Source organism: Lagenorhynchus albirostris, chromosome 9 (assembly GCF_949774975.1).
Source record: "Lagenorhynchus albirostris chromosome 9, mLagAlb1.1, whole genome shotgun sequence".
NCBI lineage: Eukaryota > Metazoa > Chordata > Mammalia > Artiodactyla > Delphinidae > Lagenorhynchus > Lagenorhynchus albirostris.
The window spans coordinates 49135540-49163394 of record NC_083103.1 but is presented as its reverse complement, the minus strand read 5'-3'; the positions used below and the strand labels follow the sequence as shown (position 1 = coordinate 49163394).

At 46.5% G+C, this 27855-nt stretch overlaps 2 protein-coding genes across 9 annotated transcripts in view; both read left to right on the top strand.

The window, feature by feature from the left end:
• Window positions 1-21834, top strand: part of STIM1 (stromal interaction molecule 1) — a 198834-nt gene extending 177000 nt beyond the window's left edge. For 3 of the 6 annotated variants that reach the window (XM_060159860.1, XM_060159862.1, XM_060159863.1), the window contains 8 exons: window positions 121-298; window positions 5851-6028; window positions 10880-11047; window positions 11557-11657; window positions 11936-12171; window positions 13374-13466; window positions 15293-15692; window positions 19916-21834. In XM_060159860.1, the coding sequence (XP_060015843.1) occupies window positions 121-298; window positions 5851-6028; window positions 10880-11047; window positions 11557-11657; window positions 11936-12171; window positions 13374-13466; window positions 15293-15692; window positions 19916-20432 (1871 nt within the window). In that variant the 3' untranslated portion in view covers window positions 20433-21834. The remainder of the gene's footprint in view (window positions 1-120; window positions 299-5850; window positions 6029-10879; window positions 11048-11556; window positions 11658-11935; window positions 12172-13373; window positions 13467-15292; window positions 15693-19915) is intronic. The other 3 variants (XM_060159864.1, XM_060159866.1, XM_060159861.1) reach the window with 3 other exon arrangements.
• A 1373-nt stretch (window positions 21835-23207) lies between these two features.
• The window catches only part of RRM1 (ribonucleotide reductase catalytic subunit M1), a 34150-nt gene continuing 29502 nt past the window's right edge, over window positions 23208-27855 (top strand). The window contains exon 1 of one of the 3 annotated variants that reach the window (XM_060159828.1): window positions 23208-23602. In XM_060159828.1, the coding sequence (XP_060015811.1) occupies window positions 23584-23602 (19 nt within the window). In that variant the 5' untranslated portion in view covers window positions 23208-23583. Of the gene's footprint in view, window positions 23603-26144; window positions 26184-27855 lie in introns of those variants that run through there. The other 2 variants (XM_060159829.1, XM_060159830.1) reach the window with 2 other exon arrangements.

Sequence of the window (27855 nt, the reverse complement as noted above, 5' to 3'; positions counted from 1 at the left end):
AAGAAGAGAAACGACTTCCTCCTGAGCGGGAAGGCTTTGTGGAGGAGGGGATGCAGCAGAGTCTGCAGGGCTAAGTGTGTAGTGGGCACCCCGACTCACTGTGCCCTTCTTCTCTGGCAGTGACCCGCCATAATCACCTCAAGGACTTCATGCTTGTGGTGTCTATCGTTATTGGTGTGGGCGGCTGCTGGTTTGCTTATATCCAGAACCGTTACTCCAAGGAGCACATGAAGAAGATGATGAAGGATCTGGAGGGCTTACACCGAGCTGAGCAGAGTCTGCATGACCTTCAGGAAAGGTAAGGCCCTGTCCCTTCCCCACGGCCCTGGTGCTGCCATCTCTTGGGAGCCTCCAGTTTCCACCTGCGCTGTGGGCCGTCTGGCTCCTGAGACCCTGCCGACGACGAAGAGGCCCAGGCTGTGTCATCCTTCCAAACCTGCATCAAGCCTAGGTTCCTGCCATTCCATTCGCACAGGCAAGTATTCCTCTCCAGGGCAGAAGCTTATTTCTCTCTCTTCTCCCTCGGAGCTTCAGAGGGAGAAGTGTGGAGCTGTCAGAGGTCTTGAGCTTCCCTGGTTGGATGACTAGTTAGGGGTCATTCTATCCTCCGTCCCACCTCTGGACTGCTTCCCTTCCCATAGAAGTAGACATAATTAACTGTTCTTCACTGTTTCCCAAAGAAACCTCACAAATCTGTCTTCCTAATACCTTTCATGCTTTCTTGTACAGCATCTAAATCTCATGAGACTCACTTGTTGTATGACTTTGGGTAAATCCCTTTCCTTTCTAGGACTTATTTTCTCATCAGTAATGTAAAGGCATTGAACTAGGAGAATACCAGGGCCTTCTAGCTCTGATAGTCTGGTATTCTGTTTAAATAAAACATGGCTTAGAAACTATTGTAGAAGATCTAGCTGTGAAGAGAAGGTGCCAGTCAGCCAACCTAAGTATTGGGTTGGCCAAAAGTTTCCTTCGGTTTTTAAAGTAAAAATAAAAGACACATTTTTCATTTTCACCAAGAACTTTATTGAACAGTGTATTCACCGTTTTGTTTCACTACCTTCTGCCATTTTTCAGACAGCTTCGTAGTTCCATCTCCCCAAAACTTTTTATCTTTTTGAGCAAAGAACCGTTCCAGGTGCCTTTTACAGTCTTTCAGGGAATTGAAATTTTTTCCATTAAGAAAATTTTGTAAAGACCGATATAAATGGAAATCCGAAGGTGCAATATCTGGTGAATACGGCGGGTGAATCAGAACTTCCCAGCCAAGCTGTAACAGTTTTTGCCTGGTCATCAAAGAAACATGCGGTCTTGTGTCATCCCGATCAAAGATTATGCATTTTCTGTTGAATAATTCTAGACGCTTTTCGTCTAGTGCTGCTTTCATTTGGTCTAATTGGGAGCAATACTTGTTGGAATTAATCGTTCGGTTTTCTGGAAAAAGCTCGTAATAGAGGACTCCCTTCCAATCCTACCATATACACAACATCACCTTCTTTGGATGAAGACCGTTCTTTGGTGTGGTTGGTGGTGGTTCATTTCACTTGCCCCACGATCTCTTCCCTTCCACATTATTGTACAGTATCCGCTGTTCATCGCCCGTCACAATTTGTTTTACAGACAGAACATTTTCGTTACACTTAAGTAGAGAACCGCATGTGGAAATACGGTCAAGAAGGTTTTTTTGCTTAACTTATGTGAAACGCAAACATCAAAGCGATTCACATAACCAAGCTGGTGCAGATGATTTGCTACATTTGATTTGGATATTTTGAGTATGTTGGCTATCTCCCGCGTGGTGTAATGTTGATTATTCTCAACTAATGTCTTGATTTTATTGCTATCAACTTCAACTGGCCTACCTGACCGTGGAGCATCATCCAGCAAGCATGAAACTTCGCAAACCACTTTTGACATGTTCAGTCAGTCACAGCACCTTCTCCATACACTGCACAAGTCTTTTTCTGTGTTTCATTTGTGTTTTTATCTTTCTTGAAATAATAAAGCCTAATAAGCTGAAAATGTTGTTTTTTTCTTCCATCTTCAATATTAAAATGGCTACACAAAAAATTCACCAATTTTTTTTTTTTTTTTTTTTTTTGCGGTATGCGGGCCTCTCACTGTTGTGGCCTCTCCCGTTGCAGAGCACAGGCTCCGGATGCGCAGGCTCAGCGGCCATGGCTCACGGGCCCAGCCGCTCCGCGGCATGTGGGATCCTCCCGGACCGGGGCACGAACCCGTGTCCCCTGCATCGGCAGGCGGACCCTCAACCACTGCGCCACCAGAGAAGCCCAAAAAATTCACCAATTTTGATAAGTTTGTTTTTAAATGCATGCTGATATGACAGCTGTCACAATACAATCTAACAAAATTGTTTCTAATGAAGTTAAAGACAACTAAGCCCTACTGGAACCATCTTACAGAGAAAAACCAAACGAACTTTTTGGCCAACCCAACACTTCCTGAAGTCTAGGAATCAGGTCTGTGCAGGGAATTGTAAGGAAGTCACTGCTCCTGGGGCCACAAAGCTCACACTTCAGAAGGAGCAGTGACTCAGTGCCAGCTTATGGGACGAGAGCTTCAAGGACTGGAAGGGCACAGAGGTAGGAGATGAGTGGATGTGGAGTCTGAGGAGGTGGCCTTGAAAGACGGGTAGGAAAGATGTAACCTGGTAGTTCTGGTTGAATGTATAGAGTGAGGCCAGATCCCTGGCACCTACAGACTCACATGGAGAAATTTAGCAGGATGCAAAAGGCAATAGAGTCAATGTAGGTATTTGGCTTTTTTGCTTTGTTTTGGTTTTGAGAAAAGGAGAAGCCTACTTCAGGACTGTCTTTTAGAAAATTATTCCAACAGCCTAGGGGCTCCAGTTGGGAAGTCTTTGCAGGAATCCATGTAAAAAGGAATGAAGAAGTCTGGCTGTTTTCTGTTATTTTAAAATGATAGATATAATTTTCTTTGGAGGGATGGGGAAAGGATTTCTTAAGAGCTAGGTATTGTTAAGTACTTAAATGTATTATTGTTTTTAATCACCACAACCCTGTTAGGTAGGTATTGTTATCCCAATTTTCAAGTTGAAGAAATGAAGCCTCAGAGAGGGTGAGTGTCAGTAAGTAGTAAGCTAGGAATTTCGACACCCACAGGGTGCTGCCTCAATAAAGGCAGCCTTAGCAGATTCATTTCCATGGGCTGGACTTTTAGGAGGCAAGAGGAGTTTTATCTTTGAGCCGATTCCTGGCTACTTTGCTGGACCCCCTTGTTCCTGGGCCCTTTTCCAAACGGGGGCTAAATGCTGCTATGTGGGCAGTCCCCGTTCTTCATTTGTCTGAAAAACATGTACTGTTTTCATTCCAAAGGCAAAGAATCTAGGCAGGAGACATTCCAAGTTTGGGGATAAAACTAAGCTCCCAGCCCTCCCTGCTCCGCACGGCCTCCAGAGCTAAATGACCACTGCGGCACTTGGAGAAACAAATGCACACACTCCCCAAAGACAGGCTTGCACCTGTGCACACACATATCCTCCTCTGACAGTGTCCAGAGCCCATGTCCCTCCTTGTCCCTCCTCACTTTGGCAGGCCTACACTGTCAGCCACCAAAGAGCTTTTTTACAGAGTTCCTGATATTTTGGGTGAATAAATGTAATGCTACATGTGCATTCCAGTTAGGATTTCACTGGGTTTCAAGATAATTCTTTGAGGCAGGCAGGAATTTTGATTCCCATTTACAAAGGAAGAAACAGGCCTAGTCCAGGGAACAGACTTGTCCATAGTCATACAGCTGCTTAGAGCCAGGGCTTGCAGTCAGGCTGCCTGATTTTCTTGCTTGTAATGGTAACTGATTGCTGCCTTCAGGGTGCTCAGTCTTCTGTGGAGGAGATGTAGTGAGACAAGGCTTGATTGTATATTCATTTTCTCATTTCTGTACCCAGTGGTATTTATTGATCTTCATCTCTATTAGATCCTGTTAGGGTTATGAAAGTGGGTCAGTTCTGATTCTACTTTAAAAGGAGCTCCCTATTGTATGGAGAAGACAGGCATATCACAGGCTTTTCAGAAGAGGCTGCTTCCGGAGAGGATAATATTTCAGTGAAGAATCGAATCCCTAGTGGTGTAATTTCAAGCAGTGGGGTCATGGAAGAATACAATAAAGGAGGACATTCAGCAAGGGGAAGGGGATGGGGCTGGAAATGGCGCCTCTGATTTGTTTTTAGCTGTGCATGTAGCGCCACCTGCTGTATACCTTAAGGAGGTTCAACTCCCTTTCGCTCCAGGAACAAAGTAGATAGAAGGCTGCAGTTTGTCAGCAGGAAGCTTGCAGCCTAGACATTTTTCCTCTTCCCTCCTTACTTGTCACCACATCTGTTGAGGCTTCAGTCACTGACACATCTGGACTTGGGATTATTTAGAGGCTGAGTTCTGTTTCTGCCTCTTCTGTTTCACCTTTTTAATTAACTCAGCGGTCAGTGCCCTTCTCTGTGGGCCCTACTTGTTCTGTAGCCTATCCTTCCTCTTCTGTACCTCTCAAGTCTAAAGCCATATATCACTTGTCTTCTTCCTCATCCTTTCCCCCTCTTATCCTGGTTCCCCGGTAACTTGGTGGTTCCTACTAAGATCGGAAGACCTGACAGTGGCTAAGTCCTTTCCCTCTTCCAGAGGGACTAGCCAACTGTTACTCTTTCTTCTGGGTCTAGTCCCAGGCCTCACCTTCCCTGACTCCTTTCAGGCAGAGTTGATCACCCCATCCCTGGGGCCTACCCAACACCTTGTATATCTCTCTATCATAGAACTTATCACACTGTGTGCACCTATCTGTTTACTTGTTTATATTGGACTAGATTATGAGTACCTCAGCAGCAGAGACAGTTTTCGCACTCATTTCAATATACCTAGGGCTCAGCACAGGGCTTGGCATTTAGTAGATGCCTTAAAGTACTTGGTGAATGAATGGATGGATGAATGAATGAACATAGATATGTGGCGGAAAGAAGGGAGGAAGGAAGGAAGCTTGGTTGGATGGATGAGAGGTTTTGTCAGTAAACAGAGGGAATGTGTGGGTGGGTACAAGGGCATATTTTCATTATAACTGATGCCCTTGAGATCTTACCCACCATGGAAGATACTTAGGAAGGGAACTCAGGGCTGGGGGCAGCAGGGGCTCTCCCAAATCCTGTCCAGCCCCTTTGGCATGAATTTCATTTTTCGGTGCTGCTGGGAACAGGTACTCAGGAGTCCAAGAGGTACAGCTCAATAGTTCCTCTCTCATCTTCCTTAAATCCCCCCCACTACCACCACCCCTGTCACATCTCACCATCAGGCTTTCTCTGGGTCTTTGGTCTAGCTTGCAGGGTTTTCTACATTTTTTGCACCTTCCAGATGCCTTGGTATAAGGGTAGTAACTGTGGGATTTGAAGACATACAGATTGGAATTCTGGTCTCAGTTCTACATGCAGTTAATTCCTGTCTCTAAGCCTTCATGTCCGTATCTGTCCCAGGCTTATAATGATACAATATATCATTATCTGCAGGGAGAACAAATGTGAAATACCTTGTAAATTAGTAGTTGTTACGATCTGAGTATGTGAGACACCTTAGAAGGAAGGATTCAGGTACCCAGGAACCTAGCTTCACAGCCTTTATTACTGGCAGCAGAATGATGGCCCACATAAGAATTATGGTAGTGACCGTGGTTTCTGTTGGCCCTGAGCTACCTCAGAGCCAGGCAGGCAGCAGAGTAGGGAGAATATGTTCAGAGTGCTGGAGCCCTCATTTTCCTCTTGGATGCCATGCCTCGTGGCGTGTTGGCTGGCGCCCGCTTGCCTGGCCTTCTCCAGCTCCCCGCATCGCCCCCCAGGCTGCACAAAGCTCAGGAGGAGCACCGCACAGTGGAAGTGGAGAAGGTACACCTGGAGAAGAAGCTGCGTGATGAGATCAGCCTTGCCAAGCAGGAAGCCCAGCGGCTGAAGGAGCTGCGGGAGGGTACTGAGAATGAACGGAGCCGCCAAAAATATGCTGAGGAGGAGTTGGAGCAGGTAGGGGAAATCTGCGAATTCTTGGACACCCCGAGGGGGTGGGGTAAAAGGGCAGGGGCCAAAGGTCTGGCTAAGAGTAGTGGGAAAGTTGCAAAAAATGGTCACTGCAGTTGTCAAAGAACAGTGAATAACAGGTGGTAACAGTTATTTCGTTCCTTTTGAATTGAGGTATTTACATAAAGTATACAAATCATAAGTATACAGCTGGCACACTTTTACATATGCATGTACTTGTGTAACGACCATCCAGATCAAGATACAGACTCTCTTAAGCACTCAGAGGCTCGCTTTTGCCTCCCCTTTCTCCCTGTCAGTATTCCACCCAAAAGGTAACTACAGTCTTAATCTCTAAACCAGATTAGTTTCACGTGCTTTTTGAACGTCATCTAAATAGCATTATACAGTATGTATTCTTTTGTGTTTCGTTTCTTTCACTCAACATTGTGTCTGTGAGAGTCATCCATGTTTCATGTAGTGATAACTGATTTATTTCCATTGCTGAGTATTAATCCATTGTATGAATATACTGTAAATTATTTATCCATTCTCCTGTTGATAGACTTTTGGGTTGTTTGCAGATTTTTTTTTTTTTTTGCAGTTTATCAATAACATTGTTTATGAACCTCCTTGGTGGGCATCACTTATTTCTGTTGGATATGCAGTAGGTCATTTATATATTTAACTTTATCAGAAATTGACTATTTTCCAAAATGGTTGTACCAATCTATACTGCCACCAGCAATAGTGTGCGAGTTCTAGTTGAGCTACAACCTTGGTATTTTTAGGCATTTTCATTTTATACATTCTGATATGGATGTAATGGTATCTCATGGTGATTTTAATTTTTATTTTCCTATTGACCAATAATATTGAATACCTTTCCATAAGTTTATTGACCACTTTATTTGGGAATCTCTTCTAATTTAAAAAATTGGGTTGTATTTTTTCTTAATTGATTTGTAAGTGTTTTAAAATATATTCTGGATGTAAGTCTTCATGTCTATATATATACATACATATTGCAAATATTTTCTCCCAGACTGTGGCTTGCTTTTTTGCTCTTTTAATATTGTCTTTTAATGAACAGACGTTCTTGACTTTAATGAAGACCAATTACTCAATCTTTTTTTTTTTAATGGTTGGTGTTTTTTGTGGCCTGTTTAAGAAATCTTTTCCTAACTCCAAGATATTTTCCTCTAGAAGCTTTATTGTTTTACTTTTCACATTTAGGGATATGGCTTATTTCAAACTAATTTTTATGTGTAAGATGAGATAGGAGATCAAGATTTTTTCCCAGGTAGATACGCTGTTCTGTGGTCTATATGTCTATCCTTATCCCACATTGTCTTACAACAAGTCTTGATATCTGGCAGTGTTAGGTTCTCCAGCTTTGTCCTCCTGCCAGATGGCCTTGGCTATTCTAGGTTCTTTGCATTTCCATGTTGGCTTGTCATTCCGTTACAGTGTGCTCTGCTGGGATTGTTATTTGTTTTTACATTGAATCTATAGATTAATGTGGGGGAAAACTGACACTTTAACCAAATAATTATTCTAATTCATGAGCACTGGTTATCCTGTCACCTATTTAGGTCTCTAAAAATTTCTCTCAACAATGTTTTGTAGTTTTCAGTGTAGAAGTCTTGCACTTAAATTTTTTTTTAACTTGTTCTTATTTTTCTAGCTGCTTGAGATGGAAGAATAGGTTATAGATTTTAAACCTTTAATCTTTTCTAACACATGCATTTAAAGCTATAAATTCCCATCTCAGCACTGCTTTAGCTGCATTTACTAAGTTTTGATATTTCATATTTTCATTATCATTCACTTCAAAATATTTTCTAATTTCCATTGTGATTTCTTATTTGGCCTGTGGTTATTTAGAAGTGTGTTGCCTAATTTTCAAACACTTGGGTACTTTCCTATTTATCTTTCTCATTGATTTCCAGTTTAATTTTGCTGTGGTCAAACAGTGTGTGCCATAGGGTTTAGTCCTTTCCAATGTGCTGAGACTTGGTTGATGTAAACAGACTACACAAAACGATTGAAAGGCGAAGTGTCAGACTGGATAAAAAACAAAACCCAACTATATGCTGTTTACAAGAGGCAAGCTTTACAAATAAGGATACAAGATGGTTAAAAGTAAAAGGATGAGAACACTAGGATAAACACTAAGCAAAATAAAGCAGCTGTAGCTATATTAATATCAGACAAAGTAGACTTTAGAGAAAGAAGTATTACTAGAGACAAAAATGGACATTTCACTTATGATATGTGTGAATTAAACAGTAATATATAACAACCCTTAATTTGGTACACCTAATAATATAGTTAAAATACATATGTAAAGCAAAAGTTAAGAAAACTAAAAGGACAAATTCATAATCAAAGTTAGAGATTTGAGCATCTATCTCTCAGTAATAAGCAGCCAAAAATATCAGTAAGGATATAAAAAATTTAAACATGGTCAATCAATTTCACCTCATTGATGTATATAGAGCATTTTACCCAACAACTGCAGAATACACGTTCTCTGTAGTGTGTATTTTGCTTAGTTCTGTTCTTTATTTCTCTCTGTGCTTTGGTTTGGTTATTTTATATCGATCTGTCTTTGAGTTCCCTAATCCTGTGTTCTGCCGAGAATTGTGCTATTTAGCCCATCCAGTGGAATCCTACTCTCGGATAATGTATTTTTCTAGAATGCCCTTTCATAGGGCATTTTCTAGAATGCTCTTTCATAGGTTCTCATTCCCTGTCCAGAGTCTCCATGTTTTCATGTTTCCTGTCCATCTTTTCCCATATTTTCTTTAACATTTCAATCATAGTTGTTTTAAAGTCCTTGACTGGTAACTCTTAACATCTGGATCATTTATGGGACTGCTTATTTTTTCTCTTGATTATTGCTTATATTTTCCTGCCTCTTCTCATGTCTAGTAATTTATTTTTATTAAATGCTGGACAGTGTGCATAAAAAATAATAGAGGCTGCAGGTGATTTTTAATCTTCCATCAGATATAGGGTTCTGTTAGGTATGTTGGGTGAGGCTCTGATTGCCTCAAGCCAATGAGAGACTGACATATGTTGGAACTGGGTTGTAGTTTAATAAGACTTGGTCTAAGGCTCATTTGTCCCAGTTTCTCAGGTATGCCCCTTCCTGACTTGTTATTCAGATCTGGTGGATTTCTTTCTCCTCAGCCCTGAAAGGCTATGAGAGATTCATTTCTGCCCCTTGGAGGTTTTTTTTTTGCGGTACGCGGGCCTCTCACTGTTGTGGCCTCTCCCGTTGCGGAGCACGGGCTCCAGACACGCGGGCTCAGCGGCCACGGCTCACGGGACCAGCCGCTCCACGGCATGTGGGATCTTCCCAGACCGGGGCACGAACCCGTGTCCCCTGCATCGGCAGGCGGACCCTCAACCACTGTGCCACCAGGGAAGCCCTCCTTGGAGGTTTTTAAGTTAGCGCTTTGTCCTCCTGCTCCTCATAGCTTCAAAGTTTTGCAGCTACATCAAACTGCTTTTAATGTAGAACTTGATCCTACACTTCCAGACTCGGTGTACCAGCCTCTAAGGTATCTGTTCCTCATTTTAAATCTATAAAGCCAGGAGTGGGCCATTTTATAGTTTCCTTTTCAAGGAGCAAAAACCAATTGATGCTTCATCTTGTCATTGGCTTTCAGAGGAATGAAGGTGTTCTGTCCTTAGCTAAGGCCCTCCCGGTCTATATTAGGCTCAGGGGAGGACCTCAGGCCTGCTATGGGATACTTCCCCAGTGGCTGAAGTTGGGCATGAGACTGCTCTCAATCTCTTTTCTCTGGGATTCTGACCAGCTAAAAGTCAGTGTTCAGATGGGGGAGTTGGGGATCATTTATACTGGTAGGCTGGGTGAGATAGAAGGAATTCAGTGAATATAATGGATTCTGTATATACTCTCAGATTCATGATTAAGTGCTTTGTGACCATCTGCTTCATTTTATGCTCCTTGCTGAGAAGTCAGTGAGGAGATGTCTGCTTACACATTGGTCCTTCCATATCTTGGCCTCTGTTGGCAGTGCCCATGTTAGGTATAAGCTTGCTTGTTGTTTTCTTGCCTTGTAGAGAGTGCCCATTACAGCCTACCCACCCATCTCAATGGGAGAATCACTGATAAAGTCTCTGGGCTGGAGGAGACTTTGGAGAGTATTCAGGCCAATCCCCTTCTGGATCAGCAATCCTTCTGAAGGTCTTTCAGACATGAGCTCTTTACATACCTCTCATGACGGGGAGCTCACGCTCTCCTGAGATCACCCCTTCGCTTACAGTTTGGATTTGCATGGGAGAAAGCCTTACACTGATTGAGGTCTGCTTTAGGAAACACATGGTCACACAGCCAGTTGAGTGACAGACCAGGGACCAGATCATATTTCCAGACTCCCAACCAGATGCTTTTCCTGCCACATTGTGATGTCTTGAGTCCAGGAACAGACCCAACTGTCAGAAAGAAGAGGATTTATTGAGATAGCCTGTACCTTATGAGAGCAGGGAAGATTGCTGAGATTGGCTATGTGATGAGGAGAGGCAACCAGTATGTGAGAATAGATTGCTCTACTCTGGCAGCAAAAATAAATAAATAAATAAATAAATCTCCATCTGAGTTCTGGTTGACACTACTGACTGTGTGACCTTGAGGAGGTTACTTTCCTTCTCCAAGCTTGGTTTCTTGTATGTAAAATACAGAGAATAATCCTTGCCCCTTCTCCCTCTTGGGAGAGTTGTGAAGCTTAGGTGAGATAGAAGAAAAGAACTCTGAAGTATCATACAGAGGCATTGGAGAGGGTCTTGGTAGTAGTAAGGACTCACATCCTCTTGGCTACACAGGTCCGGGAGGCCTTGAGGAAAGCAGAGAAGGAGCTGGAATCACATAGCTCATGGTATGCTCCGGAGGCCCTTCAGAAGTGGCTGCAGCTGACACACGAGGTGGAGGTACAGTACTACAACATCAAGAAGCAAAATGCCGAGAAGCAGCTGCTGGTGGCCAAGGAGGGGGTGAGACCTGCCTTCCTGCTGCCCTCTTCTCTCCCCCCACCCTCCTTTCACCTGCCTTTCTTCCTCCTCTCTGCCTCTCTATATCCCTCCTGTTGGACACAGAGACATCCTGGTGTTGGGTTTTGTTTCTTTTCCTGATAATACAGTTTCTAATGTCTTCAGGCTTCTGGAGGAGGGAATGAGGGTGTGGGGCTACTCCCACCTGCCTTTTGGGAAAGATGAAGCAAGTGGAGGCAGGTAGAGGGAAGTCTCTGCTGGCCCCAGACTGACATGGGGACAGAATCCTCCTGGGGCCAGGATCCCTTTGCTTGTCTCATTGCCTCTATTTTCTTTCTTCCCCTACGCTTTTCTCTCCTGTTGCCTTCTGTTTTCCTTTCCCTTCTTGTCTTCCTTCTTCTTGTGCAGCCTAAGCTGTGCTAGGAGGAGGGGGAACCAGTCACAGAATAGCATTTCTCATTTCTCCAGCCTCTATCCCTGCTCTTTTTAAGCTGAGGGCCTCATCTTTGCAGGCTGAGAAGATAAAAAAGAAGAGAAACACACTCTTTGGCACCTTCCACGTGGCCCACAGCTCTTCCCTGGATGATGTGGATCACAAAATCTTAACAGCTAAGTAAGTAGCACCTGTGGCCCAGCTCTGGTGATGTCCATCCCATCCTCAGAGTCGGAGGTTGTCCAGGGCCTCCAGCCCTAACTCTGCTTCTTCACTGGTAGAGGTACAGCTCTGGTCTCGTGCCGCAGCCCTTGGCTATTTCCCACCTTGCTCTTAAGTTTATGATTTAATTGTGTTTCTTATTTACACATATCCCCCCAACTTGCTCCTCTGAGAAGAAGCCTCACTTCTGTTGGGGCTCACACCCATGCCTGCCATTTCCTTTCATCCCTCTTCAGGCAAGCTCTGAGCGAGGTGACGGCAGCACTGCGGGAACGCCTGCACCGCTGGCAACAGATTGAGATCCTCTGTGGCTTCCAGATTGTCAATAACCCTGGTGTCCACTCCCTGGTGGCTGCCCTCAACATAGATCCCAGCTGGATGGGTAGTACGCGCCCCAACCCTGCCCACTTCATCATGACTGACGATGTGGACGACATGGATGAGGAGATTGTGTCACCCTTGTCCATGCAGTGTAGGTGACCTCTTGGCTGGGGAGGAGGGAAGGAGCCTTTGATGTGCAGATTGAGAAGTTGGCCTCTGCTGTGCTTAAGCAACATATGGGGCAGAAACCAAGATGGTTTAACTCATGACCTTTGTTAGTAAAGCATAATCCGCATCAAGATACCCCTTTATAATTGTCCTTTTGGTGGTTTTCCCTTGCTATATATTCTGTTTACCCTATGGGTCTGTTGTGTTAAGTGTGTCTCCCTTCACTCTTTGTGTTTTTTTTAATCTCTTTATTCTCCTTTCCCCCCCGCTCCTATCTATCTTTATAAAAATAATCTCCTTTAGTGGTTCATAATATAAAAATGGCATTCATTTTGACTACTTATTGCTTTAATTGGTTTTAATTTTATATTCCTTACTTTTAACTGCTAAAGTAGTTGAATGGAATGATGTCTCTTTCTTTTTGTTTTTTCGTGTGAGGCCCCAGGAAGCAATAGTCCCTTACGGTAAAAGAGCCCTAAATCCTCCAAGCCAGAAAGACATTCTTGTCCAGGAGGGATCTCCTGCACAAGCATGTCTGTCTTTCCACCTGAACTCTCGGCCATCCCCACCCTCTGTCCTGGGTCTTCCTTCTTCCTTTTCTCCCCTGCGAGTGGTAAGAGCTGAGTAGAGCAGAATTGAAGGAGACAGCACTCTGTGGGAATTCTTCAGTGAAGGAAGGGACATACCCCTTACTGACCCTGTTGAATTTTTCTCTGGATCAGAGGCTATTTTAGATAAATAGGATAGACTTTTATGGAAAAGCTCTTGTGCTGGGCCCATATCCCATGAGTGCAGAGGGGATGGCAGAAAGCTGGGCTGGGTTAGGGGCTCACTTTCAGAAAGTCAGATTCTTTAATCAGGCTGGATTCCAGCTCCAGACAGGATTTATTTGTAAGTTTCTTCAACGATAGTCTGCCTCTGGGCAAGCCTCTTCTTTCCCTGGGCTGCTAACTTGGCAGGGCTTTAGTCAGAGGCCCAGCAAGGTTAGGACCCCTAGCAGGTAGAGCTTGATCTTGATGTATTGATCTAAAGGCTCCCATGTTCTCCGGGTTGGGAGGGACCTTCATGAGCTCTGAGCCACCCACCCCTTGCCCCCTGGCCCTTCCCTTATCCCACTGAGGGGCAGGGCGAAGCCCTCTGTAAATCAGATTCTCTTCTCCTTTTGGCCTGGCTGTTGGACCCTAGATGCTGCCTGGCTGATGGGGCGTAGGTTCAGTGACCGCTGTCTCTGCTCAGCATCCGCCGGCTCAGATGATCAGTCCCTCTGGAAATACCCGGGTTTGAGGAGCCCCTTTGGGGCTTTTGTTTTTCCAACTTTTGGGGCTAAACCAACACTCCTATCCCACGGGCCCCTTCTCCTGCCTGCATCCCTCCCCTGCCTGCTCTGCTATTCCCTCACCACGGTCCCTACTAACTTCAGGGAAGGGCTCGGAGGTGAGAAGAATCAGCCTGCTCAGCTGAGTGCTTGAGAGAGAACAGCCATGGTGATGGGAGGCTTAGGCTTCTCCTTTCAGCCCAGCTAGACAGATGTCCTGGCGGCCCTTCATCTAGCTGGGCTGAGATGAAAGAGGGAAGGAAAGATCCTCTTCCTCTTTTCTCCTTCTGTGTTCCCCTTCTGTCTCTCTTTCCCCGTCCCTATTCCATGCCTCCTCTTCCCCTTAAGCCTCCCTTTCATGTCTCGAAAGCCACCAGCCATAGAAGCCCTGGCTCCCTAGCTCTCCATCACCATGGAACTGTGTTCTCTTCCTGGTGGCCCTTCCAAGGCTTCTGCCATCCATGTAACCGTGTCCTTTCTCCCATCTTTAGGGAGAAGGCAAGGAGGCCCATATATCAGGGTAGAGGAGAAAAAAACAAAGGTGTGAATTCTGTTTTCAACTGGAGCTGGGAGTGAGCCCAAGGGGGATGTTCTAGCACATCTCTAAGTTATCTGGTACCCACATACCCCTTCTCTGGGCATGGTGGCCCTCATCTTCCAAGAGCCTGATCTGCAGCATTGATCCAAGAGCTGGTTCTTTGTTGGGTACATGCTTATTAGAAGAAATTTGGATAGTAAAAAGAGTAAATGTGGGCATAAAAAGGTACCTGTAATCCCATCATATTGAGTACCTTCTCTTTCAGTCTTTTGTCTGTGAATTTTTAAATAATTTTTTTATGTGGTCAAGATAATGATAACCACTACCATTTATTGAGTGCCATGAACTGTGTCAGGTACTTTAAAAATATTATCTTGAAGCCTCAGGACAACCCTGAAGGATTTTGTAAATTAGGAATTAAAATAGGAAAGTAAGTTACTCAAGGTCACAGCTAGAAACAGAAAGGCCTTGTTTCAAATTCCTGTCTTTTTTATTCTATAGCTCAAGGTATTCCTTTTACATGAAATTTGGTAGCCTTTTGTTTTTCCTGAGCATTTTAATAGACATTTTTCTATGTTTTAAAAATCTTCTCATGAGCAGCTTTTTTTTTTTTTTTTTGGCTGCACAATGCGGCTTGCAGAATCTTAGTTCCCCAACCAGGGATCGAACCCAGGGCCTGGCAGTGAAAGCGCTGAGTCCTAACCACTGGACCGCCAGGGAATTCCCATAAGCATCATGTTTAATAGCTGTGTAACCTTCCAGCAGTTGGATGTGTTATCATCTTCCTGTCGTTCCACCTTTATTTTTACTTTCATACAATTATTAATAATGATGTGATGAGCATGTCTGTGTATAAATCCTTGTCTGAGTTGTGAATTATTTCCTGAGTTTGGCTTTCTAAAAAGGCTGGTTCTTAGTGCCCTCCCGGACCTTGTCCCAAACCCCTATCCTACCCCGTCCTGCCTGTGCCCTCCCACTAACTGCCTTACCGTCTCCCTTCATAGTAATGTTGGCCCTAGGTCTGCTTCCATTGGAATTGCCATTAAAACTGACCTGGGTACCTCATCTTCAACTTCCCCTTCCTTTTAGGACCCCTGGTGGGAGGTTTCGGGGAGGAGGCGCCCCATTCTCCAGATTGGCCACTGAAGGCCCAGAGTGGTCTCCAGTAAGCATTTCTCCATGGGCAAACCTGCTTGCCACCAGCCCAAAGTAGGCTGGCCCTTCCTCACACTTTCTTCACTCTCCTTGCAGCCCCCAGCCTGCAGAGCAGCAGCGTCCGGCAGCGCCTGACGGAACCACAGCATGGCCTGGGATCTCAGAGGTTGGTAGAGGGCGAGGCTGGCCGCTTCTTGACAAGCCGGGTCTCTCTGTGGCGAATGCGCAGTCTTTCATCTGGACAGTCTTTCAGTTCTGAAGGCCTCGGGACCAGCGCTCCATCTGCCTCTGCTTCTTCTTCCTGCTCCTCTACCACCACCACCACTGCCACCACCTCCAGCACCATCACCACCACCACCACCTCCATCACCACCGTCCACATCCACCCTGTTTATTACCACCACAGCACTTCCTATTTCCTCCAGATGGAGCCCTACCCTGACCCACCCCCTTCTGACAGCACCGCTGTGATGCCTTGGCATTCAGAGACCTTGGGGTATCAGCTGTCTCTCTTCTCTTTCCTTTCTCCCTTCCTTGCCCCTCTGCTGCCTTTACCTCGGCCTTTGCCTGCTGGCTGCTGCTTGGTCAGCTGCGGGGGGTGTGTGTGCGGTGGAGCACTTCTCCTTGTCCTAACCTTTCCCAGCCTGCGAATCCTCCTTAAGGTCAGCCCAACTCCCTAAGGCTTTCTTCCCTTCTCTGTTTGGGGTTTGCTGACTCTAAAAATGAGTAACAACCCTGCTCCCTCACGGTCCTATAGCACCTTGGCCTAAACTTTCACATCTGTTATCTCAGTGGAGTCCTCACTTCCTTCACTCCCTCAACGAACATTTATTGATACCTACTCTGCCAGGCTCTGCTGGGCATGGGGATTCGTAGATGATAAGATACAATCCCAGCCATCAAGAATTGCAGTCTGGTCTGGGAGAGGTACATAAATGATTCTGGAACAGTTTGATAAGTGCTAAGGGGGTGTTGAAGAAGGAATGGCTAACAGCGTGGACCCGGGTGGAATGCTTCACAAGAGAGATGACATGTGTGCTGGCACCCTGTGTGCAGGCAAAGGAGAAAGTGTATTCCAGGCAGAGGAAACACATGCACAGGCGTAGAGTTTCAAGAGAACCTGATCTACGTGTGGTTAGAACATTGGCTATGTGTTGGTGGGAACGGGTAGCAGAATGATGAGGGGTTCTGAAAGGACACGGGCTTTGGCCATTACCCTTTAGGGTAATGATGAGGGGTTCTGAAAGGACACGGGCTTTGGCCATTACCCTTTAGGAGACGGAGAACTGCAAAGGGGTTTTTAGAAGAAAGTGAATTGGTCATATTTGCATTTTAGAAATAACATTTTAGTGGCCTGTATAAAGGAAACAATGGGGAGACTACAGGAATTTGGAAGTCATTGCAGTAGGCCATCAGGGGAGGTAACAAGGTCTTGGTATAGAAACAAGAGGATTAATTTGGTAACTGGCTTTGAGGGGTGGAGGAGAGGAAGGAGTGTAGGATGATGCCCAGGTTTCTAGCTTGGGTGACTGAATGGATGTAGTACCCTTCATGGAATTACTCTTCAGAAGGGGGGGAAACAGATTTAGGGGTTTTGGACAAGCGAGGTTTATAGGTCGGGCCAGCATTAAAAACACTCACGTCTGAGAAGGAAGTTAAGGTTCTGAAAGGTTAAGTAATTTTCCCCAGGTCCCAAAGCTAATTAGGAGCAGAACACAGACTAGGACTTGGCTTTCCATTCCAGGACACTCTGTCGGATGTTTTTGTCCTTTCACAAGGTCTCAGTAAGTGAACTGTATCAGGACTGGTGAAAGGCTTTCTCCCACAGCCTGGTGTGGCAGCTGCAGGGACTTTCCCTGCTAAGGTCAAGGTGACAGGCTAGGGTCAGATATAGTAGCCTTGACCTCACCTGAACAAGCTCAGAGGACCCTCAGGAAGTCCCTCTCCTCTGGAAGGACCTCTCATCTCTGAAGCTGTGGCCACGGCTCAATCCTGGTCTCTGGGTTGCAGCCGCCTTACCCTGTTGCTTCCTTTTGGTCCTGCCTCACCCTGGATGCCAATCTCTCTAGCTCTGCCCCTCGAACCTCTGGATAATTATCCTTGAAGGCTGTTCCTTTCTCTTTCACAAAAGGACAGCCTTTACTAGAAGCAGAGCTACTCATCTTCATCCTCACCCTCATCTTCATCTAAAAGCCTAGGCAGGGAGACTGCCCTTCCCAGTACAGATGGAGAGGACTGAAGTGGGTTGGGGGCACTAGAGGATGCTGTGAATCTCACGCTCCAAGGCCCAGGCTGAGGGCAGTGGGGAGGGAGGGTGGGGAAGTACGTGCCTCTGCCTGGCCTGTTCACTACTGAATTTTCTTTTGCACCATGCATCAGAGGATCGTCTCTAAAGGCAAACAGGCTCTCTAGTAAGGTTAGTAGCTTGGGGTGGGAGCCCAAGGCAGCCCAACCTTTGGGGAGGGACACCCCTGACCTGAATTGTCTCAAAGACTCAGGGAGGGAAGGTGAGCTTGCCTCAATGGGCCTTTCCCCTCCTATGTCCACCCAGGCTTCCTCCCAGGTTCTTTTCTTGCTTTGGAAGCCTCAGCTTTCGTTGATGATGGAGGCACAGAGGGATGGGAATCATGACCAAATGGGGCAGTGGGCCAGGGGGAGTGAGTCTGGGTAGACCCCAACCTCTTGACCTCTCGTCCTTCCTTGGTATTAGAAAGGTGGGCTCCTAGGATCCTCACCTCCTCAGCCTAGAGGGCCCCTCTTCCCGGTGTGGCTGCCCCCCAGAATTTCCTTGGCACCATGCTCAGTGGTTCACACCTGTGTGGAAAAGGCAGGATATGGAGAGGGTCATCTTGGGACTTAGAGAAACAAGGACACATTTAGATAGAAGCAAGGACACCATCAGAAATATGAAAGCAAATATGAGACCGTTCATAAACACTAGAGTACGTGGCTGAAACAGTATTTGGAATGGGAGTTGGAGCTGGGATTGTTCTCTGCTATCCCCTGTCTTCAGCAAGGCACTGGCCCACAGCGTGGCTGCTTAAGTTAATTGTTTCCTGCTGAGAATTAAACCTATAATAACTATTAGTCAACCTCCTGCTTTTGCCTGTTTTTGGAGCCTGGTGCCCTCCCTAATTTTTCCACCCACAGCTTCCTTCTTTCCGGGTCCTGCTGTACTCTCCTCTCCCACTCATGACCCTTTCCCTTTGGTTTCCTGACTTGGATGTTTAAACATTTCCCTTAGCCCTCTCCTCTGCCTCTGCCATGGGTTCTCAGGCCTCTGGGAAAGGAGAAGGAGGGTTACGGGATTGGCAGGGGACTCCCATATCTACCCTCTTGTTTGTAGAGGCAGGAGGTGTGGCGTCCAGAATTAGTTCGTGGTCTTCTTAGGAACAGCCAGCCCCTTAAAGGGTCTCGACTATCCTGGACTGCCTCTGTGTGTGCATGTCCAGTGTGCAGTGCCGTGTCCCCGTAGCTCAGCCTTGCAAAGAAACCTCTTGTGACTGGCCCACGGAAGGGTCTTCCTGCTTGACTGGCCTCATCATCTTCATTCCCACAATACTTTCTACATTTTCAAGTGCTTTGCCAACATATTTGGGCCTCCAAACAGTCTTGCAAGATAATTGAATTGGTGTTATCTTCATTTGGCCAAAATTGAGGACCAGCAAGGTTAGATGACTTGTCCAAGGTCATACAGCAAGCCTCAGGCAGAGATGGAAATTGAATTAGACCTTAGGACTTCCAGCGTGCAGCTCTTCTGAACCACTGCTCCTTAAAGGCCAATGTCCTGTCTTTCTATGCCTCCCTACGTTCTTCCCGTCTGCAGAGCTCTGAAAAAGACCCCAGCCTTCCTGCTGTCAGCCAGCTTTGGTTTGAATGCTGAAACACTTCTCTGTGACCTCCTTTGAATCCTGACAGAGGGTTGGAAGAGGCAGCATCTTGGCCTTTTGGGGTGGGTGAGGGATTGTTTGCAAGGCTGTTCTTACCTTTCTCTCCCCAGGCTGGGTCAGGCTCACTTATTGCATGTGCCCTGTTCCTTGGGGCCTGGCCCAGACTGGATGTGTCCCAGGGGTGACAGGAGTAAATGGGGGAGGGAGGCATGGAAAATGGTGACTCAGAGAAATATACGGGTTCTGGGTTAGCTTAGGGTGCAGTTGTAAGAAATCTAGCCAGCTATGGAAGCAGAGATTTTATTGAGGAGGATGCCTGTGGCATTGAAGCCAATGGTTGCACTGGTTTAGGGCCTGGCCATTCATCAGGGGTGGGGCGCAGGCCTTAGAAAGCCCTTTGCCAGAAAGATAATGGTATAATGACATTTGTTTTTGATTCTTGTCTGTCTCTTCTCTCTCCATCACTTTTCCCTCTTTCTTTTCTTCTCTCCCCTTGGTCCTCCTTATTTCTACCTGCTTCTCCTTTTGCTTTTCTTCCTCCCCAATTTTACTCTTTTCTCCTTATCTCTTCTCCAATCTATCCTTATTCCCTATTCCTTCCTTCTCTCTTATCCCGTGCTTATGGCCTGCTCAACTTCCCTCTGTTTCTCATTCTTCCCTCTTTCCCACCTGCTATTCACCCTATTTTATCTCTCCTGCCCCTCTCTCCATCCCCATTTTCCTACCCTGCCCTTGTCTTCTCTCTTGGCCCCTGTCTCCTCTTCAAATTCCCCCCTGCCCCCCCCCATCCTCTATGCGTCCCTTTCTTCCTCTCTGACCTGTCTTACAGGGATTTGACCCATTCCGATTCGGAGTCCTCCCTCCACATGAGTGACCGCCAGCGTCTGGTCCTCAAGCCTCCTCAGATGGTCCGTGCTGCAGATGAGGCTCTCAGTGCCATGACTTCCAACGGCAGCCACCGGCTGATTGAGGGGGTCCATCCCGCCTCTCTGGTGGAGAAACTGCCTGACAGCCCTGCCCTGGCCAAGAAGGCACTGCTGGCACTGAACCACGGGCTGGACAAGGCCCACAGCCTGATGGAGCTGAGCTCCCCAGCCCCACCTAGTGGTTCTCCACATTTGGATTCTTCCCGTTCTCACAGCCCCAGTTCCCCAGACCCAGACACGCCGTCTCCAGCTGGGGACAGCAGAGCCCTGCAGTCTAGCCGAAATACACGTATTCCCCACCTGGCTGGCAAGAAGGCCGTGGCTGAGGAGGATAATGGCTCCATTGGTGAGGAGACAGACTCCAGCCCAGGCCGGAAGAAGTTTCCCCTCAAAATCTTTAAGAAGCCTCTTAAGAAGTAGGCAGGATGAGGGTGGCAGTTGTGGGACAGCTTGTCCTCACCTGGTCTTCTGCCTCCCCTTCCCTCCCTTCCAACATACCTGGCCCCCAGCATGGGGCATGGGAGGGGCTGGCCCTGGGGCCTGGGCACTGTACATACTTGCCCCCTGTATCCTTGGGTCCTTCAACATTATTTATTAACTGACCACCATGGCCTGCCTGCCCTGCCTCCCTCCCAACCATGGGCTGCTGCTGTCACTCCCTCTCCACTTCAGTGCATGTCTTAGTTGCTGCCCCCTCAGCTCTCAGTCCATCTCTGGGGTCCAGCTTCTGTCTCTGCTGTCCCAGTTTTGAGGTTTGGTTTCTTGTTTCTCTCTGTCTCCTGCTTTTGGGCTCCCCCCTGCCACTCCCCAACTTCCCCTAGAGGCTAGGGGGGAAGAGAGGGGCAGTAACTTCTGACACCTGTTCCTCAGATCTCTTCCACCTCACCGACCATGGTTCTGTTTGCCCCAGACTGGGGCCTAGGACCTAATATTTGCAGTTTGCTCTCTGGGAGTGTGGTGGGCCAGAGGGAACCTCGGCCTGGAGCTCACTGAGGCCTCCAGGGGTCCATGGGGGAGCGAAACCAACTCCCAGAGAACAAGCCACTAGAGTTCTGAAGAGAGGCTAGGCTAGGGGATAGATCGGAAGAGACTTCTCCTAGCTGGAGGATGAGTGGAAGCCAGAGGTGTGGGCTACAAAGCAGTCACCTTTTCTCTCTTCTCTCACTCACACCTGCCTCTCTCTTATCCCCGCTCCCCCACCCTGCAGGAGGGTTTGTCTATAAGAGGCGCTGCCCAAATGCTCCCCAAGCCTCATTACTCCTGAGGCTCAGGACAGTGGGCTCCCATGGCCGTGGGAGCCTCAGCTATGATACAGGGCTCTAATGGGGCCTTGGAGCTGCTGGGCAGGATGTTGTCACATTTGAACCAAAAGACAGTTTAAAGCTGAAAAATGAAATCTCCTGAATTTCCCAAGTGCCTGCACTGCATACTTGCCCTGTGAGACCCCATTTTCATGTTACTGCATAGCCTGGGCCAGAGGCTCAAGAAGGACACAGCCGGTTTAGGGAAGGGGGTGGCTAAGGAAGATGGTGTAGGTCAAGGTGGCTGTGTGACCACTCCCCCGCCCTTCCCACCCTCTAGACAACTCTCTCCCTTCCCTGTTTTTGCAATGGCTGTAAAGGTATTTTCCCTCTGCCCCACTCCCCGCAGTGTCTTTACTCTGGGATCCTATTTTGGGCCTGGGGTGGGGGCACCTGGGGCTGGTCTTGGGAGGGTGCTAGGCTGCAGACTGCCTTGTACCCCCTGGACACCCTCACATGGGTTTTTCTGTGTTATTTCATAAGACTCTTTGAAGTCCAATAAAGCATGTAGGAGATTTTAACCTCTGCTGGCTTTGACTGACTCTCCTTGTGTTCTCTGTGCTCTTTGTGGCACAGCAGACAGGATGAAGAGACATTTCTCTGCTGCCAAGGGAAAGTGAAACTCTCATACACATTCCCAAAAGCTCTCTGGGTAGGGTTACCAGATGAAATACAAGATACAGTAGTTGAATATTAGACAAACAAATTTTTAGTATAATTATGTCCCATGAAATATTGGGGATACATTTTTATTAGCTAAATCTGGCAACCCTATCTCTAGGCCATCTGACCCTATCTATCATATGGCTTCACTTATCACCTGTGACTGTTAGAATTACAGGCATAACTCATTTTATTGCACTTCGCGAGTACTGTATTTTTTACAGATTGAAGATTTGTGGCAAGCAAGTCTTATCAGCACCATTTTTCTAACAGCATTTGCTTGCTTCACGTCTCTGTGTCACATTTGGTAATTCTTGCAATATTTCAAACCCTCCACCAGCCAAAAGATGACCACTTGCTGAAGGCTCAGATGGTGGTTAACATTTTTTAGCAACAAAGTATTTTTTATTAAGGTATGTACATTTTTTTAATAGACATAATGCTATTGCACACTTAATAGACTACAGTATAGTGTAAATATAACTTTTATATGCACCGGGAAACCAAAAAGTTTGTGTGACTTGCTTTATTGTGATATTTGCTATATTGCAGTTGTCTGGAACCAATATCTTTGAGGTACCACTGTACTTCACAGGAACCTTGGAACCACCTTGAGAGCAGTAAGGAACCAGTGAAAGGTTTTAGGGAGGGGATGCCACGTGAGATATCATAAAAATCAGTCTGCCTAGCCCAAATCGGAAGCTTCTACACCAGCCTTGTGAGTCATGTCTCACCTATTCTGACTCCCCACATTCGGTAACCAAGTCCTGTCCATTCTACCTCCACGAGCCACATCCACCGGATAATTCTAAAAGCAAATGGATCATAGCCCTGCCCTGCTCAAAACTCTGCCAGGGCTCGTTCCCATTTCCGTCAAGATAAACTCCAAAGGCCCTTGGCCTAGCAAGGCTCCCTTCCAACCTGACTTGAGTGCGAGATTTCAGGCCGCCCGAAGGGCCCTGGGGCCCTCCGGCTGCGGATCTCAGGCTAGAGCTCAGCTCGGACGGCAGTCTTGGGTTATCATCACGTAACAGTCTTCAAGACAAGAAAAAGCGGATGGTTGGGGTTTTGCTATTTCAAAAATACTCGAACCGCCCTGACTTCCGCGGGGCCTGCCGGTAAGAGAGGCGGAGCCACGCCTGGCCTGCCTCTGCGCGCTACGTCCGGCCGCGGAGCCCCAGATAGGGCTTTGCCCACACCCAACATGGCGGCCGAAGAGCGGCGTTCCCGCCGGGCGCACCCACACCTAACACGACCGTGGGAGAGGCGCCGTCTCCTGGGCCCTGCCCACACTCAACATGGCGGCTGTGGGAACGACTCTCTTACGCTAGGCCTGCCCGCCGGCCGCGGCGCTGGCGGCATCGCATAACTTCCTGCGAGCTCTGTCGCGCCCCTTTTGCGTTGCGGCTGGCGGGAGCGGGAAGAGGATTCGGATTGCCTTGCCCTGTTCTGTGGAGGGAAAGTGCGCTCTGGCCCTTACGCCAGGCCCTGCACCCGAGCAACCCCTCGAGCCTGACCTTCCGCACTCTGCCACCTTCTCGATCCTGCCGGCGCGTCAGAGCTGCAGCCGCGTCTCGCATCCCTCGGCGCCTCAGCCACTAGCTGCGATGCATGTTATCAAGCGAGGTGAGACGCCGGGGAGGGGGCGGTGGGGGAGGTACGCGGGCTGCCGCCGCCCTAGCAGTTAGCCGCGCCCGCCCGCCTCCGCCGCTTCCCGCGCTGCCGGCGGCAGCTTCCCGCCCTGTCACCTTCTCGGCCTCCTGCCCTTTCGTCAGTCTGTCCCCAACCCCCCTCTGACCTTTAGTCTGCGCCCCGTGGCTCTGCCATCCGGCCGCATGTCGAAAGGGTAACACCTTCCCTTTAGCGAATAGTAGCTGTGCGCGCACAGCTCTTTGCAGGCGGTACTTGATTCCTCACCGGGAGCCCCTGAGGTAGGGGTTATTGGGTCCGCCTCGCGGGTGAAGATACTGAAGCGCAGAGAGAGGTGCGGAGACTGCACGGTCACCCGGTTCGATGCTGGTGAGGCCAGGCTTCGAACCCATAGCGAACAACAGAGTTTTATTTGAAAGGCTTGGTCACCTGTCCTAGGCACGGGGGGATCTAGTGAAGCAGGGGCTCTGCACCCTACACGGGCACCTAGCAGCTTCCTGAGCTCTTTTGTGGGGTGAAAAACGTCAGGCTCAGATACAGACATCTCCACGGAGTTTGCCCTTCGTGAGGGATGTGTTGCCGTTTGCCCCAGGAGTGGTCCCAGAGGAGTTTGGGGTCGGGACTGGCTGGCCTTACCCTTGATGGGAAGAGATATGGAATTAGAGTAGGGTGGCCAAGACATCTTCTGGCGGCGTGGGGGACCGGGAAGGGCCAGGGACTTGTTCTTCCTCAACACTTATTTCCCGTTAGGCTTGCTGAGTACCTTCCTTTGTGTCAGTCCTTTGCTTGATTCTGTGAAATTAATTATAAGAGGAGACAGACTTGCCTCCGGAAAAGATTTAATCAGGTTGGAAAAACAAGAGCAAAACATACTCTTAACAGAGAACCATATGGGACAGGTACGAACACGTTTTGAGTCGACTCTACTTGCCTCTGTTGAAGCAAAGAAGTTATTTCAAAATTGTAGGCACTTAGTGAACACTGATTGACTGATTGTTTTGTCCACTAGGCTGTGAGTGTTTCAAAGATGAGGACTTTATGCCCACACTTAGCACAGGACCTGCCATGAATATAGATGCTCATTCATGAGTGGATGAGAATAATTATTTTAAAATATAGGATATCATGAGTGTTGTGAGTAGGCAGGTAGTTGATTTGGTTGTAACTAGGTGGCGTACAGCTGAGAGATGGACAGTGGTGGACCTTCCTGGCATCAGTATCTTTAGAACATCATTCTCTGAATTTCCCAAGTCTCCCGTTTTAGCTGATGAGACCAAAGATCAAAATACATAGTGCACTTTTATTGGTCCATACCTGTGAATGAGAGAGGAGCATTCAGTTTTTTAGACCTTTAGAAAAAGGTATGTAAGTATGAGGAGCCCTTATGATAAATCTGTAACAGATGAATTGACAACTTGTGGACTTAGATCTCTGGAGTGGGTAACACCTCTGTGTTGCATTTTTAACCTTTTGGGTCCACTTTCAAATACTGTGGTTTAAAAAGTACTATCTACAACAAACAAAAGGCAGGTCTTATTTTGTTTCTCATTCCTTCAGAGAACCTAATATGATCCAGATGGTTTGCTGCTAGACTCTGCCAGCCTTGTTTTTTCTTTTCTTTTCTTTTCTTTTTTATTAGTTATCTATTTTATACATATTAGTGTATATATGTCAATCCCAGTCTCCCAATTCACACACACACACCCCGCCCCCCAGCGCTTTCCTCCCTTGTCCATAGGTTTATTCCCTACCTCTGTGTCTCTATTTCTGCCTTGCAAACTGGTTCATCTGTAAAGGCTTGTTAATATACAACATTGTACTTAGATTTGTTTCTTTATTTTATTTTTGATCTTTAGTTTGCTTAGGGTATCCACCCCCCCCCCCCATTTCTGGCATGATAGTGTAGTAGCAGACTAACTCATGTAGGTTTTGTTCATCTTAATGTGATTATTCAGGAGGGCAACTAGCAGCCTACCTAAAGTATTACTTACTGAATGTGCTAATATCTTGCTTAGCACCATGAGGGAAATAATAGAGGGAGAAGGCATCTCCATCTTCCGTGATCTTAGGGCTGTTAGGGATGCAGGAATAATCCATATGAAAATTGTTAGATAACAGAAGGGAATAGTAGATGAGTTTTTCTCATCTGCTGTCTTGGGCTATTTTTCTTGGTGGGACAGTATCGTATTGCTCAAGGAGATTAAGGTTAAAAAAAAAAGTTGAGAACCAATGGAACAAATGCAGTGTAGCTGAGTTGAAAAGTGTGCTTTGGACTTTAGTATAGTGTTTTCAAAACTTTGCATTTTATATCATGACTGAGTACACACACATGTATATGTAAATATTTACATAAAACTGAAACAAAAGTTTGCAAAATAATACCTTTTAAAGCATCTGTTTGCCCTCTGATAATCTCTTCTATTCCATATCCTTTGTCTATCCCTGCCTCTCTTCTCCCTTCCTCCCTCCCATCCTTTCTAATTCCCTTTACAGCCCACTGTGTTACTATATTTTACAGATCTGTGTGGATACTGTGCTGGGCACTGAGGTTACAGTGGTGAGTAGGCAGACATAGGTCTTGTTTTCAAAAATCTTTACAATCAATTGAGAAAGATAGACAAGAACAATAATATAATAAAATATGTTCAATATTCTAATAGGTAAAGTATAGGCTGTAGAAGCCCATTCATTCAATTATTCAGAAGGTATTTACAGTCATTCCTCAGTATCCATGGGCATTTGGTTCCAGGACCTGCTGTGGATACCAAAATCCGTGTATGCTCAAGTCCCATAGTAGTCCCTCGGCCTCGGTGGGTTTTGCATCTGAGTTCCAGTTCCCCATCCAGGGCTCCAACCAACTGCGGATCGTAAATTGTACATGATCCACGGTTGGTTGAATCTGTTCATGTGGAACCCATGGATACAGAGGGCTGACTGTATTCAGCATCTCTTTATGCCAGGAACTGTTTTAGGTACTGGGGATTCAGCAGTGAACAAAACAAGCTAAATCCCTTTTCTCATTGGAGTTTACATTCTGCGGTGAGTGACAGTAGTTAAGTGTATATAAGAAACAAGTAAACATGTAAGAATCAGTTAATTCCAGATAGTGGTTAGTGAGATGATGGTAGTAAAACAGGGTAATGTGATAAAGATGAATGAGAAAGTACTCTTGGTTTGTACCCTCAGGGAGGGAGCTGACATTTGATCTGAGCCCTGAATAATACTAAGAGTCAGCTATGTGAAGGTCCGTGGGCTGAACGTTGCAGGTAGAAAGTTCATATCTTGTAGAAGAGACACATCCTTGGTCTTACAGTATTAGCAAAGTCTTCCTGAAGAGAGAGGAATTAAAAAAGACAGCTTACACCAAGAGGAAATCAGACAATTAGTGTTCTAGAGGATTTCACAGGAAGAAGAGGTCAATGTGGGTTACAGTTGTTGGGGCAGGTTTCATGGATGTGGTGAGAGTTGAATAGTGAGGAGGAGTTAGACGTATGGAAAGGTGGAAGAGGGACTTTTAGGCAGAGTAAGGTATAAGCAGTGATATGGATGTGGGAATGGGAGGCCCTGTTGGGACTTAGGCTATTTCACAAGGAACAGTAGAGGAGATGTGGTACCAAATTAAGGAAGGCCTTGTTTGAGAGGATAATAATGTAAGCAGGGATTAGTGATATGATAAAATCAACATGTGGGTTGAAAAAAGTGACCAAGAGGAATGATAGGATAGAGAACAGTGGATCATTGGTCCTTCAGCCCCTTAGTGTGCCTCCACTTTCCAGTGTGAATTAAGACAGTTGCCATTGTACTTTCTGTCAGTTTCCTGATTAATTTGGCAGCTGCAGATTCTCAGTTTGCTAATATTGCCTTGTGGTCACCTGTCTGCCTAACCAGCTGGTAGAGCATTGAGGGCTCAGTCCCAGTGTAGGCCAGCTAATTAACTGTATTCCAGAGTTAAGCACTGGCATATGTGCGTCTGGTTAGAAAAGGAGGTCACAGTGGTGATCAGAAAGAGAAGGGCTATCTTAGTTAATATATCAGTGTTTAAGAGAAACTAACTTGTTCTATTGGTGATGGGTTACTAGTGGTATCTAACTGTTTATTTATTCTTTATCAAACATTTGAGAACGTCCTTGGGCCAGCCAGGACTTTTTGTTAGGAAGAGCAAAGAGCAATAGGATCTAAGTCCAAAACCATAAAAGGACTAACTAGATGAGATCCATATGTATATGCTT